The sequence below is a fragment of the Rattus norvegicus genome, chromosome X, assembly GCF_021556685.1.
Source record: "Rattus norvegicus strain SHRSP/BbbUtx chromosome X, alternate assembly SHRSP_T2T, whole genome shotgun sequence".
Taxonomy (NCBI): domain Eukaryota; kingdom Metazoa; phylum Chordata; class Mammalia; order Rodentia; family Muridae; genus Rattus; species Rattus norvegicus.
Genome location: NC_141554.1, coordinates 142,381,057 through 142,403,246, shown reverse-complemented (window position 1 = coordinate 142,403,246; position 22,190 = coordinate 142,381,057). Strand labels below are relative to the sequence as shown.

Below are 22,190 nucleotides of genomic sequence, written 5' to 3'. Positions count from 1 at the left end.
ATGAAAGCAATGAGCACAGGGCTTGTGTGCATCTTCATCAGGTCCTCAGCATTTACGTGATGGTTGAGAGCTTGACATTTCTGTAGGAGGCCTAACAACGGGAGCAGGTTTGTCTCTGACTCTCTTTCCTGCTTTTGGCATTCTTGTCCTCCTATTTTTTCCCCGCCTTGTTAAACCATCATGTGAGGGCTTTCATCTTGTCTTCTTGTGTCTTCTGTTGTTCTTCTTTGTGGTTCTCTTTCAGAGGCCTGGTCCTTTGTGAAAGAAGACAGAAGTGAAGTGGGTCTTGGCGAGAGGAATCCCTAGATCTGGATTAGTTTCTACTTTGGAGTCTAGAAGAACTGGGAAGTGTTCTTCAGCTGATATTTCAGCTGAATTGGTAGGCAGGTGCAAGGGAAATTTTAGTTTCTTGAGGAGTAAGGTGATGAAGGTGTCTAATTTTCTCTGCCTAGACAGAGATCTGGACAAGCTGAGACTTCCAAGCTATCCTTTCAGGTGTGAGCTGATAGTCCTCAATCATGCCTGTGGCTCCCTGTCTTGGTCTATTGAGTTCAGTGCTGGACCTTAAGGATGCTTTCTTTTCCAGTTTGCTGGCACTAGAGAATCCATCTTTGCCTTTGAATGACTGATCCAATGTCCATTGAGTCTAGTCAGCTAAACTGGACAGGACTCTCCTAAAGGTTCAAAATTTCCCCTACACATTTTGTAAAAGAGTTAACAAAAACCCTTAACACCTAGATTCAACTCAGCTCCACTACAGGGATGATCTATTCGCAGCAATCAACACAACCACCTGTGTGAAAGGCACAAAGGCCTTGCTCTAACTGCTCTAGACATAGGGATATAACATCTGCCTGAAAAAGGCTCAGGCTTTGCCAAACACAGGTCTCCTAACTCAGGCCACAATATGAGGGAGGGAAGCTGACAAGCTCAGCCTGGGTCAGTACCTGACTTTACGAGTTCTCCATGTTTTGGAAACACTTCTAAGAGGGTCAAATGGGCACTGGGTGTCAAATGCCCACATAGAGTCTGTTGCTTCATTAGCTCCGCCCCCCCACCTCTCCTCTCTCTCTCTCTCTCTCTCTCTCTCTCTCTCTCTCTCTGTCTCTCTTTGTCTTCTACTTGTCTCGCACTGTCTCTCTCTCTTTGTCTCTCTCTCTTGCATACAAACACACACACATTTACACACACACAACACACACACTATATAGGATTCTAAAGGTAACAGTGGCTAGTGCATTTTAAAAATATTTTTTATGTATCAATCGGTTTAACTTTTTCCTGTTGTTTTGTTTGGATTTGTTTTGTTTTGTTTTGTTTTGTTTTGTTTTGTTTTGTTTTGTTTTGTTTTGTTGACTCAGGGTCTCCCTGTGAAGTTTTGACTGACTTGGAACTTGCTGTGTAGATAGGGCTAGCCCCAAACCCATAGATGCCTCTTGCCCATCTCCAGAGACATGTCATTAAGGGCATTGACGGCATGGGCCACCGTTTCCAGCTTGCATAGGTGGGTTTGTTTGGATATGTATGCACCACTTGAATTCCGGGACTGGGATAGCTGTTGGAAAAATATAACTGGTATTGTAGACAGTTGTGAGCTGCCTTGTGGGTGGTGGAACCGAACACTGCCCTCACTAAAGGCAACTAGTGGCTTAACTAGCCAGACTCCTGGTTAGTGCTTATTTCCATCAGCAGGCGCGATTTTTAATAGGCTGAACAGATATGAAGGTTTCTGCTAAGACAACCTCACGGCCCTGTCATGAAAATGTAGAAAAATTCTGCGCCCTTATACACAAACTGAGTGCGCAAGGTTACAACCTCAAGCGGCTTTTCCAGAGACCTTCCTGTTGTTGCCATCATAATGGGTGGGCGGGACCAAATGTCTTTGCCTAGTGACAGTCATGGGCTATAGCTAATGATATAAGCAGTGACGTACAAACACCATTGTCTCTCATTGGCTGACTAGTGGGAAAAGGTTGCCTTTGAAGCAGAGGGAGCTTTATGGGAAGCTGGCCGTAGGTGAGGAGGTACCCTGCCACTGGCTCTCCTAAGAGCATTGTCTTAGCCATTCACTACCATCACACAGAGGCTGGGGAACGGGGGCCATAAACTGAGTGAGACAAAGGAAGTCTGCTGAATCATCTGTAAGCCTCGGACACTGGCTGGGCTGGTGGTGATATCACCATGTTGAGCCTTCTACGGTGGATATCCACATTCTTTCACGGGAGCAACACGTCTGAAGAAATATCAGAGGAACAGCCTCAAGGTAATCTGGTAACCCACACCCCCACTCGAGGAGACTCCTCAGAAAGGCTTTCCTCCACCTTAAGGTGAGGTTGGGAAACAAATAGTGTAGACGGACAGGCCGACATCCTGGGTGGCCGTTCAACATGAGGATGTCCTTGAGTTTCCATGAGTAAGGCCAGTACTGAACTGTGTCCCAAGCTCCTTTGGATGGCAAAGCGGGAAGGTGTTTGGCAAACTCACAGAACACTTGACACAAGGCTTTGTGGGTTGTACTGTCTCTGCCTTCGCATCTGGCCCTTGAAAGATGCCTTTGTCTATCCCCCAGAGAAGGGGCGCATCGCACATTGAGAGTGAATTAGGCTTGGTTTTCATGCACACATGGTTCTAAAGCCAGGAGGCAGGTATCTAAGGGGGACTCCATAAAGGACGGTGGCCAGTTGTCCCTGCAGAGTACTCGAGCCAGACTCTCAAACATTACTTACCCATTACCCATTATGCTTATGAAGAACAAAAGGAAATTTGACACTGTGTCCTTAGATCCGCGCATCTTTAAACCTTTCTCAGAAGCGATGTTGAAGAATCTAGGGCTCTGGCTATAGATTTGCTGCTGCTGTCGAGTGAGGCGAATGCTAGTAAGAGTGGGAGTTTAAAGGGCCTTCCTGAGCAGTAGATGAACCCAGCACTTGAATGCTTAGTGAGACAGGTCACCCACAGCTCAAATAGGTGCCATGGAGGTGCGATTGAGTACTCACAACCTTGGGATGCAGAGATGGCTGCTGTGTTACGGTCAGTGAAGTGATGCTTTGTGCTCATGTGTACACGGGTGGAGTATTGGTGTTACTAATGCTGTGATGCTACACTATGGCCAGAGCATCCCGGGAAGGAAAGGGTTTATTTGGCTTGTGGTACCACATCACACTTTATCACTGAAGGAAGTCAGAGCTGGAATTCAAACAGAGCAGGAATCTGGAGGCCGGAGCTGATGCATGTAGTGGGTGCTTGCATTTGACATGAACCAGTGTCACCTTTGTTTACCTGTGTCGTAGATAACACCAAGTTGAAGTCTATTCAGGGAGTGGTCACCTCTCTGTGCAATTACTATGGCTGGATCAATGACTCCATCCTCTTCAACGTGGAGGTAATCAGTGACAATGTGCCTCTGAAGATCGGGACCAATGTCCTTGCCCTTGTGGAACAAGATGAAGTAACTCATACCCTGAAAGCAATCAAGGTATGGCCGAATTTATCCAGAGTACCTTAACCTAAGGGGATTTTGTTATCTCTCTTGGATTAAAGAAACACGAATGTAAATATGGGGTGAGATTAATGGGCTTCTTCTATGTGGTTGCAGTATCTTTTTATTTCTGTTCCTAAAGACTGATTTCAGTTCTCTTTCATATTTAAATGTGTTACACAATGATAATTATTGGATTTCATATAATCCTCTTCCCTTCTGAGTAAGAAGCTCTTTCGCTTCTATGAATTCGAACAGATATAATTATTGTGATAAACTTTAATATCAATATGTTATACAATATTCAAGATGTATTTAATGTACAGCAAATTTCTGGTCTAGATTTTTGGAAGACTTAGCTCTATAAACATAATCAGCTCAGATATTTGTATATCAATATCTATTCTCTGATAATTTTTGGCTATACTTTTCTAATTAATAGGCTCAGCCATAGGCTACAGAAAAGCCTTTTATCCATGTTGATAAACACCAACACATTAGAAGTAGTAGTTTTTGTTCTTTTTGTCATTGTCGTTATTATAATTATAGAGAAGATATTGGCAATTTGAGAACTGAAACTGACATTTATGTATTTTGTTTTTCCAAGTTTGCTAAAAACCTGAAGTATAAAAAAGGAATTTTGCACTTTTCAATTATTCAACCAATCTTAGACTTTTTTTTTGTATGTCAGCAAATACTGGTGTACATTTAATTTCTCCAAGTTTGCTTTTTTATCATTCTAGGTACATGCAAAGAATAGGGTCAGTTCCAAGGCATAGACAAAGTAGTTAAGGGACAAAGAAAGCATAAACAAAGGTCTCTGAATTACTGTATTCCGGACATTACAAAGATGATCAGGATACAAAGAGCACATTCCTCAGTTGTATTCATCTTGAGTCTTGTCCTAACCCAATGTCAAATTCTTGCCTAAGCCTACTTCTTTGTCTTTGCCCAATGTAAACATGCTTGAAGCATATCAAGAGTACCACAGTTATTTAATTAACTATGTATTTTGAATATATTATCAACTGTCACATTATAAGCAATGATAAGGAGGAATGGTTCCTGCAGCAAACTCATATATTTTCTATTGTTGTTGATTATCTACAAATACAGAAAAAGACGGAACAAAACTAGGTTTTGGAGATGATAGATAGGAAGGAATAACTTCACAATGTAATTTGTATAGTACCAAACTTAACAACAACCCTTCCTTATACATATCACTGGATACAATTTCATCCTACTACACATTAGGTGATCAGTCAATTTATCTCAAAAAATGACCAGTCTTCATGAATTTTTCATTAAACCTCAACATACTAGCCTGAATAACAAAATTGCAAACATATTTCCAACACTTTTAACTGGAATAATTGCTTCACATACTTTAGGCTGTCTGTTTTTTCATATGTTATAATCCTCTCCTTTGTTTTGTAAGACTCAAAGTGAGTCTGAACCACTGGGAGAAGGCACCCCCCTCCTCCAACTGAGAAACAAGAAAAGAGTTCCATGCAAATGCAAGAGGTTTATTTTCCAGCATATTAGGGTCAACCCTCAATCAGCCCCTTAAGGCGAGTAACTAGAAGGCGACCCCAAATGGCTATAACAAGCAGTTTTTATACTTTTTTAGGGGTAGAGGTTACATCAGCAAGGTTACAGTTAAAACTTATAGGTTCTTCTATATCATATATCTCCTACATTCTATTGCAGTTTTGTTTTGCTTTGCTTTTGTTTTGTATATCTTACATCGAAAGACATGGATACCTGAATTATTGGAGCTTCAGAAATGTGAGGCACCAGATTCTGATTTGGAATATGTATTGAACAACTCTATGAACTTTAATAAATTATTCTACATATAGTGTAGAATGAGGTTTATAAAGTATTTCATTTGTAGGAAGGTTTAAGAATTAAACACAAAGAATGATCAGTTTCTTACCTGCATATAAATATTAAAATGTTCAAGATATTCTTACTATTATCTGCTTCTCATGTGGTTTTAGAAATTGGGCTAAAATAAACAGAATTAGAGAAATTCCCTAAGGCCCTCTCTTTATCCTAGTTATCCAAAAGAAATTTTTTCCAGAATTTTTTTTTTTGGTTCTTTTTTTTTTTTTCGGAGCTGGGGACCGACAGAATTTTTTTATATTGGAAATTTTTTATTTACATTTCAAATGTTATGCCCTTTCCCGGTTTCCTGGACATAAGCCTCCTATCTCATCCCTGTCCCCTTCTTCTATAAGGGAGTTCCCCTCCCCATTAATCCCCCTTGCTGCACCCTCCCCCCCACTTTCCCCTACAAAGAGAGGTCCATCCTCAGCAGGACCAAGGGCTTCGCCTTTGATTGGTGCCCAACAAGGTCATGCTCTGCTACATCTGCAGCTAGAGCCATGGGTCAGTCCATGTATAGCCTTTGGGTAGTTGTTTAGTCCTTAAGAGCTCTGGTTGGTTGGTATTTTTATACTTACTGGCTTATAAGTCCCTTCAGCTCTTTCAATCCTTTCTCTAATTCCTCCAATGAGGATCCTATTCTCAGTTCAATGGTTTGCTGCTAGCATTCGCATCAGTATTTGACATGCTCTGGCTGCGTCTCTCAGGAGACATCTATATCCCACTCCTGTCAACATGCACTTTCTTAACTTCTTCAATCTTATCTAGCATGCATATATATAAGGCCACCTTCTAATACATATGCAGCTAGAGACCTGGGTCTGTCCATGTGTAATCTTTGGGGATTGGTTTAGACCCTGGGAACTCTGCTTGGTTGGTTTTGTTGTTGTTCTTATGGGATTAGAAAAATCTTCAGGCCCCTAAATCCTTTCTTTAATTCCTCCAGCAGTTCTAAGTTCCATGGATTGTTGCTAATATTTGCCTCTGTTTTTGACATGCTCTGGCTGAGCCTCTCAGGACATAGCTATATCAGGCTAACATCAGCATGCACTTCTTGGCTTCATCAACATTGTCTACATTTGGGATATAAGTGGGCTGGATCCCCAGGTGGGGCAGGCCCTGAATGTCCATTCCTTCAATCTCTGCTCCAAACTTTGTCTCCACATCCCCTCCTATGAATATTTCTGTTCCTCCATTTAAGAAGAGCTGAAGCATCCACACATTGGTTGTACTTCTTCTTGAGCTTCATGTGGTCTGGGGTTTGTATCTTGGTGAATTCAAACTTTTCGGCTAATATCCACTTATCAGTGAGTGCATACAATGTGTCTTCTTTTGTGATTGGGTTACCTCACTCAGGATTATATTTTCTAGTTCAATCAATTTGCCTATGAATTTCAGGGAATCATTGTTTTGATTGCTGAGTAGTATTCCACTGTGTAGACATACCATTTTTCCATATCCATTACTCTATTGAAGGACTTCTGGGTTCTTTCCAGTCTCTGGATTTTATGAATATGGCTGCTATGAACATATTGGAACATGTGACTTTGTTGTATGTTGGAGCATAATTTGGGTATATGCCTAGGAGAGGTATAGCTCTTCCTCAGGTAGTGCAAAGTCCAATTTTCTGAGGAAACTCCAGACTCATTTCCAGAGTAGTTGTACCAGTTTGCAACCCAACCACCAGTGGAGGAGTATTCCTCTTTTTTCCCATCCTGGCCAGCATCTGCTGTCACCTGAGTTTTTGACCTTACCTATTCTGACTGATGTGAGGTGTAATCTCAGGATGGTTTTGATTTGCATTTCCCTGATGACAAAGGACGTTGAACATTTCTTTAGGTACTTAGCAGCCATTTAGTACTCCTCAGCTGTGAATTCTTTGTTTAACTCTAAACCCCATTTTAATAGGGTTATTTGGTTCTCTGGAGTCTAACTTCTTGAGTTCTTTGTACATTTTGATATTACTCCTCTATTGGATATAGGATCGGTGAAGAACATTTCCCAATATGTTGGTTGCTATTTTGTCCTAATGAGAGCATCCTTTGTCTTACAGAAGCTTAGCAGTTTTATAATATTCCCTTTCATTGATACTTGATATTAAAGCATAAGTCATTGGTGTTTTATTCAGGAAAATTTCCCCGGTTTCCAAGTGTTCCAGACCCTTCTCCACTTTTTTCTATTATTTTGAGTGTATCTGGTTTTATGGAAGTCTTTGGTCCACTTTGACTTGAGCTTTGTACAGGGCGATAAGAGTGGATCAATTTGCATTCTTCTACCTGCTGACCTCCATTTTAACCCGAACCATTTGTTGAAAATGCTATCTTTTTTCCATTCAATGGTTTAAGCATCTTTATCAAAGATCAATTAACCGTAGTTTAGTGTGTTCATTTCTGGTCTTCAATTCTATTGCACTGATCGGTATGCCTGTCTCTGTACCAATACCATACGATTTTTATCACTATTGCTGTGTAATACTACTTGAGGTCAGTGATGGTGATTCTTCCAGAAGTTCTTTTATTGTTGAGTATAGTTTTTGCTATCCTGGGTTTTTTGTTATCCCAAAGGAATTTGCAAATTGTTCTGTCTAACTCTATGAAGTACTGAGTTGGTATTTTGATGGGGATTGCATTGAATCTGCAGATTGCTTTTGGCAAAATGGCCATTTTTACTATATCAATCCTGCCAATCCATGAGCATAGGAAGGCTTCCCATCTTCTAAGATATTCCTCAATTTATTTCTTCAGAGACTTGAATTTCTGGTCTTACAGGTTTTTCACACGCTTGTTTAGAATCATACCGAGGTATTTTATGTTATTTTGAAGTATGGTGATGGGTGTCATTTCCAAAACTTCTTACTTAGCCTGTCTATCCTCTGAGGAGAGAAAGGCTAAGGATTTGCTTAAGGTAATTTTATATCCAGTCACGTTGATGAAGTTGTTTATCAGGCTTGGTAGTTCTCTGGTGGAACTATTAGGGTCATTTACGTATACATTCATATCACATGCAAATAATGATATTTTGACTCCTTTGTTCACATTTGTATCCATTTGACCTCCTTTTGATTTCTGATTGTTCTAGTAAGGACTTGGAGTACTATATTGAATAACTAGGGAGAGAGTGTGCAGCTTTGTCTAGTCCCTGATTTTAGTGGGATTGCTTCAATTTTCTCTCCATTTAGATTGATGTTGGCCACTGGATTGCTGTATATGTCTTTTACTGTGTTTAGGTATGGCCTTGAATTCCTGATCTTTAGTAGGCTTTTATCATGAAGCGGGTGGAATAGTTTGTCAAATGATTTCTCAGTTTCTAATGAAATGGCGATGTGGTTTTTCTTTGAGTTTGTTACATAGTGGACTACATTGATGGATTTCCATATATTGAACCATCCCTGCATCCCTGGAATGAAGCCTTTTTGATCATGTTTGATGATTGCTCTGATGTGTTCTTGGATTTGGTTTGCAAGAATTGTATTGAGTATCTTTGCGACAGTATTCATAAGGGAAATTGGTCAGAAGTTCATTTTCTTTGTTGGATCTTTGTGTGGTTTACATATAATTATAATTGTGGCTTCATAGAAGGAATTGGATAGTGCTCCTTCTGTTTCTATTTTGTTTTGAGAGTATTGGTATTAGGTCTTCTATGAAGGTCTGATAGAATTCTGCAGTAATCCCAACTGATCCTGGCTATTTTTGGGTGGGAGATTTTTAATAACTGCTTCTATTTCTTTAGGGGTTATGGGATTTTTAGATGGTTTAGCTGGGCGTGATTTAACTTTGATACCTGGTATCTGTCTAGAAAATTGTCTGTTCCATCCAGATTTTCCAGTTTAGTTGTATAAAGGCTTTTGTAGTAGGATCTGAAGATTTGTTGAATTTCCTCAGTTTCTGTTGTTTTCATTTCTGACTGTGTTAATTTGGACACACTCTCTGTGCCCTCTGGTTAGTCTAACTAAGTGTTTATCTGTATGCTTGATTTCCCCAAAGAACCAGCTCCTGGTTTTGTTGATTCTTTGTGTAGTGCGTTTTGTTTCTACTTTGTTGATTTCAGCCCAGATTTTGATTATTTCCTGACTTTTACTCCTCTTGGGTGTACTTGCTTCTTTTGGTTCTAGAGCTTTTAGCTGTGCTGTTAAACTGCTTATGTATGCTCTCTCACGTTTCTTTTCAAGACACTCAGAGATATGTCTTTTCCTCTTAGTGTTGCTTTCATTGTGTCCCATAAGTTTGGGTGTGTTGTGCCTTCATTCTCATTAAATTCTAAAAAGTTTTTAATTTCCTTCTTTATTTCTTCCATAACATTGGGTAGTGCGTTGTTCAATTTCCATGTGTATGTGGGCTGTCTGTGGTTATTGTTGTTATTGAAAACCAGCCTTAGTCGTTGGTGATCTGGTATGATGCATGGGAATATTTTCATCTTCTTGTATGTGTTAATGCTTTTTTTGTGACCTATTATATGGTTACTTTCGGAGAAGGCTTCATGAGGTGCCAAGAAGAAGGTATATTCTTTTGGTTTGGGATGAAATGTTCTATAACAATCTATTAAATCCATGCAGTTCAGAACTTCTGTTAGTTTCTCTAAGTCTCTGTTTAATTTCTGTGTCTATAACCTGTCCATTGTTGAGAGTGGGGTGTTGAAATCTCCTACTCTTATTGTATGAGGGGCAATGTGTGCTTTCAGATTTAGTAAAGTTTCGTTTATGAATGTAGGTGTCCTTGCATTTGCAGCATGAATATTTAGGATTTAGGGTCGCTCTTGGTTGATTTTACCTTTGATGAATAGGAAGTGTTCTTCCTTCACTTTTTTGATAACTTTTGGTTGTAAATCAATTTTATTTGACATTGGAATGGCTACTCCAGGCTATTTCTTTGGACCATTTGCTTGTGAAATTGTTTTTTCAGCCTTTTAATCCAATGTAGTGGCTGCCTTTGTCACTGAGGCCTGTTTACTGTATGTAACAAAATTCTGGGTCCTGTTTCAGTATCTAGTCTGTTAGTATATGTCTTTTCATTCGGTAATTGAGTCCATTAATGTTAAGAGATATTAAGGAATAGTGATTGTTGTTATCTGTTGGTTTTATTGTTAGAGGTGGAATTAAGTTTGTATGCCTCTCTCCTTTGGGATTTGTTTCAAGGAGATTATTTCCTTCCTTTTTCTATGGTGTAGCTTCCTCCTTTTGTTGGGATTTTGTATTTATTATGCTTTGTATGGGTGGATTCGTCAAAAGAGGACATCACCCAGGATCTTCTGGCTTTCATAGTCTCTGGTGAGAAGACTGGTATAATTCTGATAGATCTGCCTTTATATGTTACTTGACCTTTTCCCCTTACTGATTTTAAACTTACTTCTTTGGGTTTCTTTGAATTTACTATTTTGACTATTATGTATGTGACAGGAGGAAATACTTTAATGGTCCAATCTATCCAGAGTTCGGTAGCCTTGTTGTATGTTTATGAGGATCTCTTTTTTAGGTAGAGGAAGTTTTCTTGTATAATTTTGTTGACCATATTTACTGGCCCTTTCGTATGGGAATCTTTGTTCTCTTCTATACCTACTATTCTTATATGCGTAGGTACTCCTGACAACTGGCTTTCAGCTCTGGGCTCATGCTGAAACCAGAAAGGTCCTCCCCGTGCCTGGTCCTAGGTTCCTGTGCCCAGAGAGCAAAGAAGGCACTAGGCAGGTTCCTCTTGTGTCATAAGTGTGAGCACAATAGGTCTCCCCTGAGCTCTCAGGAGTATCCTGACTTCTGAGAGTCCAGATATATCACACATGGGATTAGGGTACAGATTTCCCATCATAGATCTTTCTGTATTACAGGAAAATATCTTTATTATAGAAGAGGTGCATATAATTTGTTATTTTAAGGAATACCACTTTTTTTTTGCTTTCACATATATTCTTCCTATATTAGAAGCATATTCTTTCTATCTTTTGATTGTAACCCGAATTGTTAAATCAAAGTCAATTCAAAACTTGCATCGTGGTACATGTCTTTAGGAGGCAGAGGCATTTGGAATCTTTGTGAGTTCAGGGCCAGACTGGTTTACATGATAAGTTATGGTGAGCCAGGTATACAATTCAAGGCTTTGTTTAAATAAACAACCCATGATGAATTTTGTTTTTCATATATTTCAATGTTATGCAATGAGTTAGTACTCTGTACATTATAAGTCCAAGGTAGATGGAACCCTGGGTAGCCTGCAACCTGCAGCCGTCTTCCTAGTTCCTGGCTCCTAATTGCTGGAATTACAGGCCTCATGGACAGTGTCTAGTTTCACTCCTATGGTTTGAGGATGTTATACACATATTGGCACAAGAACATTTGACCTAAGTGTGCATGCACATTGCTTTCCAAATGTCTGCAAGTGGTGCTATACTCTGAAATGAATCCTCCACTCTACTTCATTTGGTTTTCAGGGATTAACAGTATCTTAGGGCCTTTCTTAGTCTTGGAATCTGTCTGTGTGGTTTGCCACGATTGTTAGTGGTATCTCTGTGTTGAACAATGAGAGCTGGGAGAATCTAAGTCTGCCACGGGAACTGAGAAATTCCTTAGGGTACCGTATGTCTATGGATTAGTGGAGGGTCAGAATGAAGAATGGTCAAAGTCTGTGATGCTCATCTGGCAGCAGAGTGACAGAATTAGTGAGTGGTCAGATAGGTTCTAAGCTCTTCACCACTCAGTGCAAGTGATCCTATGAAAAGCACCATCCCATGAGTACTCTTAAGTAGCCATACATCGCGTGAGAGGTGGCAACAGCAATTGTTTAGATGTTGCAAACAGCCATTGACATTAGTGTCTTAAGCTTCCTCAATGATCATAGAACATCAGCTCTCATCATTCTTCCCCTCTATACTTGATGAGTGCATCCAAACTAAATATCGAACAACGAGGAATGCAGCTCACTAATTAACATGTGTGTACCAACTGTGATTCCAGATGTCTCTCTCTGCTGTCCTTTTGTGAGTCTTCATGCACTATTTTAATAACACGAACAATGTTCAGTTTCCATTTTCAAATGGAGACTCAGTCACTGTTTCTGGATAATGTAATTGTCCAGGATGGTTTGTGGGAGATGCTTTTCTGCTTTGTGCTCAAGTGAATATTCTACTTTCGTGTAAAGAATGTTCTTCTGCTTCATGAAGAAAGATTCAAAGTTATACTACTTCCTCTAACGTTCGTTATCTCTGATAATTCAGAAGAATAGTATTCCCTCAGACCGTGGGGCCTGCATTGCATGATTTGTCATTGAAAAATCTTCTGATGGTGGTTGCTTCTCCCACTTCATGATAAATTCCTGCTCCCAGATCCTGATAGGGAAAAGCATGTTTTCCTTTTTTCTCCAATGCTGTGCTGCTCATTCTTGTCTCTGTTGATTTAATTCTGGTCACACCCATCTCACAGGCAACACAGTTTTGTTCCTTCACATGCACAGTAAAGCTACCCCAGGTTGTCCCCCACAGTGTGTCTCAGTCTGTTTTCTTCTGTATAAATGTGCAAAATTTTTCTCTAGTTTATTACAGCCATGATTGCACATTGTGTATAAGTATATTTTAAATGTATTTTGCAGTATTGAATTTTGAGTACTTGAATAGTAAATGTACTCTATTCTAAAGTCAGAAGCTAAGTTTGTGGGTGCATTAAACATAGGTATGGCACTCCCTATTGAAAGACAGTTAGAAATCTAGGAAGCAAGCACAGACATGATTTCTGTCCTCATCTCATTCCATAATATATTTTCAACGGGAAATGTTAGGTTGGAGAACAGTTGTATAAGGAATTTCTGCAGCAGGAGGAATGTTTCTGGCATGCATAATAAAACCCATTTTCTCTGACATAGCACTATTTCATCAAAGTATCCCTACAAGTGTCTTAGGTACTAATTAGTAGAATGTTGCTTTCATGGGGAATCCTTGGTATGGCTACAATCTCCTGCATGATATTTTTATTTCACCTGCAATCAATGTCTCCTCTCATAGGTGAAAGCTATGAATGATCTTCCTGAGGGCAGTGAGCCGTCAAAACTTGGCAGAAGACTTTGTATTAGATGTGTCACCTCTGTAACTGAAGAAGACGTGTATATCAGCGACGACGTGTCTTTCCCATTATACCTCTTTTCTGGCGGTAGGACTTATAGCTTTAGAAACATAGAGCAAGAAATAAAAGTATTGGCTTGGGTTAAAAGCTCTTGAGAGTGTGGGAAGCATCCTTGAAGTTGAAAGTAATGTAAAATACAGGGGGAAAGGACAGTATTTTAAATACCACCTAGAGATCCTGTCCCCTGTGACAACCGTCATCACATGTCCACGTGGATTCCCTGACTCAGTTGATTTCATTGGCTGCAACATTTTTTAACTTTGGTTTTTCACATAGGGTTCTCAAAAGTATGGGAAACTCATATGTATCGAGAATTGTGTACGAGAGTAGGAAACCCATCCATTATGCTTCTGACTGCTGAGATTCTCATCTTTGTGCCACTTCCCTGGGATACATTCAAAATCTATTCAATGATGGCATTATATAAGTATAAGTGATTTATCTTGAAAATACTTGTACCATACATGTCTCTCTTAATGCCTGATGAATAAATGCATCATTGTAAATGAACCAGTGTTTAAAGGGCTTTCTGCTTCCCTTCCTGTAGGAAGATACTTACAGTATCTTAGTATTTGAGGAATTTCTTTACATTCAGGAAATGTTGGTCAGCACATGGCAGTGAGGAAGAACCTAGAAAATGTGATATGACTGTATTACTACTTAACAATTCTCCCCTTCTTGGCTGTTTTAGCATTCAAACCTTTCAAAGGAGACTTGGTACTGGTTGAGTATTCCATGAATGCAGGCACTTCAAACATCAATATCCACTCTGTGAGCCCCCTCAACTCTCAGGATATAGATGAGGTAATTGACCTCCATTTCGTCTTGTCATGAGTAGGCAGCTGCCTCTCCTTCTTACTGATCCCTTTCTTGCCCCGGATTATGTTTTGTACTTTTGGCTGTAAGTCTTCTGCAGAGTGGACACTATTGTCCACTGATTGAAAAGTAAATATGGAGAGGATAATATAGAAGGTGTGTGTGAGTGTGTGTGTGTGTGAGTGTGTGTGTGTAGTTGTGTGTGTGTCTTTGTGTGTGTGTATCTGTGTTTGTGTATGTGTGTTGGTCTGTGTGTGTATGTGTATCTTTTCTTGTGTGTCTTTGCGTCTATATGTCTCTGTGTGTGTGTGTGTGTGTGTGTGTGTGTGTGTGTGCGCGTGTGCTTAAGTGCTCAATCCATAAGGTGTGTGCTTTCCTTGATGTTATGCTGCTCTGTGGACAACAGTTAGAGATCATCTTGGCTGTGAAGACATCGTGGGGAAATGTTGAGTGCATTGGTTTTGAGGTGTTCAGCCTGCTGATGAAGGCGGTGAAAGCATTCATTGTAGGACAGCCTGAGAATGAGTTGAAAAGTCAGGAAGGTATAGCATGAGCTCATGATGAGGTGAGGGGCCTGCTGATTGGAACTGGGTGTCTGGGGGTGTGTGCAGGACTATCTGTTGTGGATTACATGCTTCCCCAGACTCATAGCCATCTTTCTCAACATTGCAGGTCTATATTTCTAGCATTGATGGAAGAAATGGCATGGTGGAAGCCAGAGTCTTTTTCACCCTCGACTCTCTCCAGATACCTTCCGGGTATACACCTGGATTATACGACATTGTAGATGTGGTCGCTGTCGACAGTATCCAGCAACATTGTTCACTGAGGGCAGTATCAGTGACCCCAGTACAAGTGGAGATTTAACCAGACCTACAATTCGCTTTCCGGCTTATGCCCAAGGTTCTGGTTTAATAAAATAATGTTGCGTGTAATCCAAAGATCTCTGAACGATGACTCTTTCTTTGAAAACCCTGGTAATTTCGTTGGCAACGTGACTCACTTCAGAAAGGTAGCTTGTCAATTCAAAAACATACCGTGTTGAATCATGCTTTAGGAAAGAAACAGCCCTGCCCTCAGGTACATGCATCATTCTCCATAAAGTGGAGATTTTCTGCTGCCCATGGCCTTGTGGGCCTCTAAGCCTCATGAAGAGGCAAAGCATGGTGCTCAAGATCCCAAGAGTGTGGCCGGGTAGGATTTAACATTGTAGCTTGCCTTCCATTTGAATGCCTTTGATCCTTTCCAAAGCTAATTTGTCTATAAAAATTTTCATTTCTGATCAGAACTCCATTTGGTAAACATAGTGCTTATTTATAGAGCCCCATCCTATGATAGTCTTCAATGCAGTCAGTTCAGAGAAATGAAAGATCATACTACAGTCCAGTTCAAACAGAAAGATAGAGCAGACTTTCATTAGACCCTGAGGTGGTGGTCCAAAAATTGCTTTCAGATTGTTGTACTTCCTGAAGTCGGTTGTGTCTCCAACATTCTCTGGCCTTCAGAAGGAATCCTGGTCCTGGCCACCATCCAAAGAGTTATGGATTCCTGCACTGGAGACCGAGGCCTCATGACCAGTTGTTTATGTCAGTTCCTTTTATGGTGTGGTCCTTCAACCCCAATGAGAGGGTTCAATTCCAAACGCTTTAGGAATACATGGTTATCCTAAACTTTCATCGTTTTAACCATGTGAAAGCCACCTATCTTGCAGGCAGACGATGAAGATTAGGAACGTCCACCATATACCCTTTCTCCTGAGTGTGACCATCCCCCACCCCATCAGAACACAGAGCCCCAAGCACCAATGTTTGTTTTATGTTCTGCCCTGCCACACAAGAGTTTGCTCATGTCAAAGATGCTATTGCCACTTTTGCCCACTGTAGGTTGATGCCATTATTCATGTGAAGGCAGGTACAGGATAGAACTAGACCTGTCATTGGACAAGAAGTAAGGATGGGCAGGAGAAAAGCTTTAGAGGAGGAGGAGACTGTAGGAGAGAGTGGCCGAGAGAACATGGAGGCAGAGGTTAAGATTCTTCTCTGCACATATTACATATTGCAGGTTGTATGACTAATTTTATGGGATGGGTGTGTAAATGATTTGGAATAACTAGATGAGCAAACTATGTCTTATCTAGGTGGGCAATTATATCTTATCAATTGGATGAGAGGTTATGGTGTAGTATGTTCTAACATGTGGCGATTTAATTGAGTCCAAGAGAATGTGTGGTAGTTGGACACACTGGGCCTCCACGGAATTAGGTATGGATGTCTGGTATGGTGGCAACCTGTCTTGGGATGTAGATGGTGGGTACAGAGATTGTTGCCAGGTTCAGAGAGTAGCCTTTGGCAGTGTGATATTGGATGGAGCTTAGCAATTGAGACGCTCTTTATCTGAGATGAAATTATCCAATACAGTTCTGGCACTGGTGTGGGGTATAAGAAACCACATTTTTCATTTTACCACAACAGCCTACATACCATTGGAGGAGATCTGTCACCTCGAGTGACTTAAGGTCCAGGTACCTTGTTGGGTTCCAGTACCTACCAATCCAGTGCTATTGTGTCCTTTGTGCCAAACTTCAAGGCCAGGCAGTCTCCAGAAGGATGAGATTCTCAGTCATTTACCACCACTGATAACCCTCACTAGTGACATCATACACCACCATACTCAGAGCAGCCAAAACTTCTGATCAACCTTCTGATCACCATGATGCATAGACAGAAGCCTATTTGGGACAACTGTCAACAACTCCTGGCTGCCCCCAAGCCCCCTCATTTTTAAGGCCCATAAAGAGTGTATGATCTTCCAGGCAGTAACTCCTTGGTTGGTCTTTAAAGTCACACACACACACACACACACACACACACACACACACTAATGATCTGGAGTGATTTGCTAATACCTTCAAATGTAGCCACAACATACCAGAGGGTCTCCAGGCCTTTATAAGAATAAGAAAAGTCATCCTGGAGGAGTTCAGGATGAGGATTGTAGAGTCACAAATCTGGTAAAAAAATCAAAAGTCACCCACGAATCCCTGAACCAACTCCATGGTCAGCTTGGTGACAGTTAAAGACAGGACACCCCTTTTTGTTGGGGTTCAGCCTCAACACAGGATTAGAGTTCTCAACTGGAAGCAAGGATATCTGGAAGGCATATAGTCAGCACGTACAGACAACCTTTCTTGTTCAAAAGTAACAGACAATCTTTCAGGTTTAAAGCCTCTCTCTTCTCTCTCTCTCTCTCTCTCTCTCTCTCTCTCTCTCTCTCTCTCTGTCTCTCTCTCTCTCTCTCTCTGCTCAAATCTGCATGTACTTTTGCTCCCGCATAGGGCTGAAGGATGTACTCTCTCATTTGTTCACTTTCTCACACTTAGACACTCATTGTTTGCGTACTTCTTCTCACACACATCCCCCTTACATACTCTCCTCACATTCTCTCCACAGCACACACCTCATGCACACCTCACTCTCCCTCTCTCTCTCTAACACACATGTACAGAATCCTCACATTATCCACACTCCACACTCTCCCCACACTGTCTCACACCCTCTCTCCTAATACACTCTTTCTTCACATACTCTCTCCTCATTCTCTCTCTCTCTCTCTCTCTCTCTCTCTCTCTCTCTCTCTCTCTCTCTCTCTCTCTTTCTTTTTTTCAAAGAATGGCTACTGGCTTCTGCGACGTCTCCGTCTTGGCCTATGGCAGGCATTCCCTTAGTTGTAGTGGTTGGTCCCCTGTAGGGATGTGTCTCCAGTTTCTAAAGCTCCCAGATGTAATCCTTTTTTTTCCTCTTTTTTACCACTGGATATTGAGATGTCTCCATTCCGGCCTGCTGTGTGCAGTACCATTCATGGTATGCTGTCCCCTCCACCTAATGACCCAGAGACCCATATGCATTAGTCAATAGTCAACACGGATTTTGCCCCACAATTGATAACAGATGTTTAACAAAAGCTCCAAGGCTAAAGGGGTTCACAGAAGTGAATACTGAACAGCTCAGCAACATCAGCATCAAAGTCATTGCTCACTGGGAAGGGGCTATAAATGAAGAAAAGGAAAATTACTTAGAGAAGAAAGCAAACAATGAGGATGGTCACAATGAGGACTGCAGAAAATTCAGACACCTTGCAACCCAAAAGAAAGGAAGATCACCAGAAGCTTTAACAGAGGTACCAATATTCTTACTCACGGAAGAAGGACACTAGTAGAATGAATAGGTCAGGAAGAGGGTACCAGGGGCCAAAGATAAACACGCAAAAGGAAAAAAGGTCCCTGCAGTAGTAGCCACAGTGAAACAAAAGATCCAACAGGTTTCTGAGACAAACACGTGAAGGATAGACTCAGACTGAATGGTAAGAGGCTCAATTCAGATCAGCCCTCAGGAACCTGTGGTCAAAATAGGTGTTGAGGCCCACACAGTGGACCTCATCTTGAACACAGAAGCTGTCATAACCATGGTAACTTATCCCAAAGGGAAGTTCATTAAAGACACTATGACCTTTGTTGGATCCATCAATACAATTTAGAAATATTGATTTTGCAAGCCCTGTACCTGCTTTACAGATGGCTACTGAGTCAAGCACCTAATTTTATACGGGTCAGTAGTCCCTGCCCCCTACTTGGAAGACACTTACTATGAAATCTGGGAAAACCTGTGATCATCTTGAATCCCAATGGCACCCATGGATCTGTCTGGTGGACTAGTGGTGTGTTCACTTTGAAGTCATGGTTTGAAGTACCAATATACTTGCTCCCCCTTTAATAGATCATAGGGCAGTTTCCTTGTGTATGGAAACCTGAGGAGAAACCAGAATAACAAGGAACCACACAGCCCAAGGACTGGACCAATTAGTTTTCCTAACCCAGAGACCCTTTCTCAACACATCTGCTCCCTGGAAGTTAAAAGTAAAGATTGCTTCTAGGATGCAAAGCAGGATCTGTTTTGTCAGACTCAAGAATTATTCTCCCTGAGGTTCTTGGATGCCTCTTGATGTATCAACTGCACCAGATTTTCCATTTTGCCATCACCAGACTGGCTGAGTTAGTTATTTTCCAGACACAAGATTCTACATCTCTCCAGGCTTCCTTTCAATCTCTCTGCTGAGCACAAATCAATCTAAGACAAGGGTAAAAGGAGTTTTTGATATGTGTCTGAAGTGAGTAGCCTCTGGTGAAAAAGGGAAGTCAACATTGGAAAGATGAAGCCTCCTCAATTTCGGTATAAATATCTGTGGCCACCTTCTTGTAGTAGGTGGCTACCTATATGGAGATAGCTCTGGCAACAGCCAAGACTCTTTTTACGTCCATCCCTGTGGTTGTGCCTCCCTTATACATTGGATCAGATACTGGACATTTCCTCACCTTGTTTATACCTCAAATGGTCAGTAATCCTTTCAGTGTAACCTCGAAGTTTCATTGCACCTACTGACCTCAGAGATCTGGACAGATTCAACACAAGAACCATACTATTAAGCCCATTGTTTCTAAATTAGTTCTGGAACTGGCTTAAAACTGGTCCAACTTTTTACCCTTGGCCAATCTTCTGGTAAGATATACCCTGACAATATCCACTGAGGCTAAGACTTTCTCATAAATAGGCCTCATGTTTGGTTACATATTCCCTCTTGTTGTGACTAAACTAGCTTCTTATACCTTTTCTCCTGTTTTATTTTACACACACACACACACACACACACACACACACACACACACACACCTAACTGGACTGAAGTGCCAAATAAGACTATCTAAGAAACTCATCTCATGAAACTCTTAAAGATTCTGATACTATGGACAGACAGAAGCCTGGCATGGCTGCCCTCTGAGAGGTCCAACAAACAGCTGAAAGAGATGCAGATACTTACACACAACCATTGGAGAGAAGCTACAAACCCCTTTAATTGAATTAGGGAGAGGCTGGAACAAGCTGAGGAAGAGGGTGACCTCATAGGAAGACCAGCAATCTCAACTAACCTGGAGCTTCAGGATCTCTTAGACACTGGATCCCCAACCAGGTGCATACAATACCAACCAGTCAGCATACACTAGCTGATTTGACACTGTGGATACATTCCCTAAAGCTCCTCTCTTTTTATTGATGCCAATATATCAGGAATGGGTGGTTAAGTGTCAGCAATATTGCCGACCGGTACAAAAATTCTGGAAATCCGTCTGGAGGTTCCTCAGAAAATTGGACATTGAACTACCTGAGGACACATCTATACCTCTCTTGGACTTATACCCAAAAGATGCCCAACATATAACAAAGACAGATGCTCAACTATGTTCATAGCAGCCTTATTTATAATAGCCAGAACCCAGATGCCCTTCAACATTGGAAGGGATACAGAAAATGTGGTACATCGACACAATGGAATACTACTCAGCTATCATCAAAAATGACTTTATGAAATTCATAGGCAAATGGATGGAACTGGAAAATATCATTCTGGATGATGTAACCCAATCACAGAAAAACACACATGGTATGCACTCATTGATAAGTGGATATTAGCCCAAATGCTCGAATTGCCCTAGATGCACAGAAAACATGGAACTCAAGAACGATGACCAAAATGCGGGTGCTTCACTCCTCCTTTAAAATGGGAACAAGCATAGCCTTAGGAGGGAATAGGGAGGCAAAGTTTAGAACAGAGGCAGAAGGAACACCCATTCAGAGACTGCCCCACATGTGGCCCATACATGTACAACCACCAAACTAGATAAGATGGATGAAGCAAAGAAGTACAGGCTGACAGGACCCGGATGTAGATCTCTCCTGAGAGACACAGCCAGAATAAGGCAAATACGTAGGCAAATGCCAGCAGCAAACCACTGAACTGAGAACGGAACCCCCATTGAAGGAATCAGAGAAAGAACTGGAAGAGCTTGAAGGGGTTGGAGACTCCATATGAACAACAATGCCAACCAACCAGAGCTTCCAGGGACTAAGCCACTACCTAAAGAGTATACATGGACTGACCCTGGACTCTGACCTCATAGGTAGCAATGAATAGCCTAGTCAAAGCACCAGTGGAAGGGGAAGCCCTTGGTCCTGCCAAGACTGAACCCCCAGTGAACGGGATTGTTGGGGGGAGGGCAGTAATGGGGGGCATGGGGAGGAGAACACCCATATAGAATGGGAAGTTCAGGGGTTAGAGGGATGTTGGCCCTGAAACCAGGAAAGGGAATAACAATTGAAATGTATTATAATAGACAGAAGCTGGAAAGAACCCAGATGTACTTCAGTGGAGGAATGTACACAGAAGATGTAGTAAATTTACACAAAGGAGTACTGCTCAGCTATTAAAAGCAATGACTACATAAAATTCTTAGGCAAATGGATGCAAATAGAAAATATCATCCTGGCCCACAGCAGCTCTCTGCTCCCAGACCCCATGGGAAAGAGACCTCACCACCTGGTCAGGTGGGCACTCCTGAGGCTGCAGAGCGGAAGAGACCACCAACACTGCCCACCCCTGCCCACATCCCTGGCCCAAGAGGAAACTGTATAAGGCCTCTGGGCTCCCGTGGGGGAGGGCCCAGGAGCGGCAGGACCCCTGCCTGAGACACCGCCGGAACCTGAAGGAAACAGACCGGATAAACAGTTCTCTGCACCCAAATCCCGTGGGAGGGAGAGCTAAACCTTCAGAGAGGCAGACAAGCCTGGGAAACCAGAAGAGACTGCTCTCTGTACATACATCGCGGACGCCAGAGGAAAACACCAAAGGCCATCTGGAACCCTGGTGCACTGAAGCTCCCGGAAGGGGCGGCACAGGTCTTCCTGGTTGCTGCCACCGCAGAGAGCCCGTGGGCAGCACCCCGCGAGCAAACTTGAGCCTCGGGACCACAGGTAAGACCAACTTGTCTGCTGCAAGAAAGCTGCCTGGTGAAATCGG

General features: G+C 41.6%; 1 protein-coding gene across 1 annotated transcript; it reads left to right on the top strand.

The window, feature by feature from the left end:
- The first annotated feature begins 1,998 nt into the window (after nucleotides 1-1,998).
- Nucleotides 1,999-15,213, top strand: LOC120099188 (cancer/testis antigen 55-like). The gene is made up of 5 exons (XM_087601026.1): nucleotides 1,999-2,263; nucleotides 3,291-3,475; nucleotides 13,352-13,496; nucleotides 14,161-14,273; nucleotides 14,958-15,213. The coding sequence occupies exons 1-5, from the start codon at nucleotides 2,182-2,184 to the stop codon at nucleotides 15,150-15,152; spliced, it is 720 nt and encodes a 239-aa protein (XP_087457152.1). The 5' UTR covers nucleotides 1,999-2,181; the 3' UTR covers nucleotides 15,153-15,213.
- The last annotated feature ends 6,977 nt before the right edge of the window (nucleotides 15,214-22,190 follow it).

Bases quoted from the DNA above. Each gene is read 5' to 3' on its own strand.
- LOC120099188 (XM_087601026.1), top strand. From the start codon at position 2,182: ATGTTGAGCCTTCTACGGTGGATATCCACATTCTTTCACGGGAGCAAC. The intron at 2,264-3,290 runs GTAATCTGGTAA...CCTGTGTCGTAG, and splicing joins ATCAGAGGAACAGCCTCAAG to ATAACACCAAGTTGAAGTCT. The intron at 13,497-14,160 runs GTAGGACTTATA...TGGCTGTTTTAG, and splicing joins ATTATACCTCTTTTCTGGCG to CATTCAAACCTTTCAAAGGA.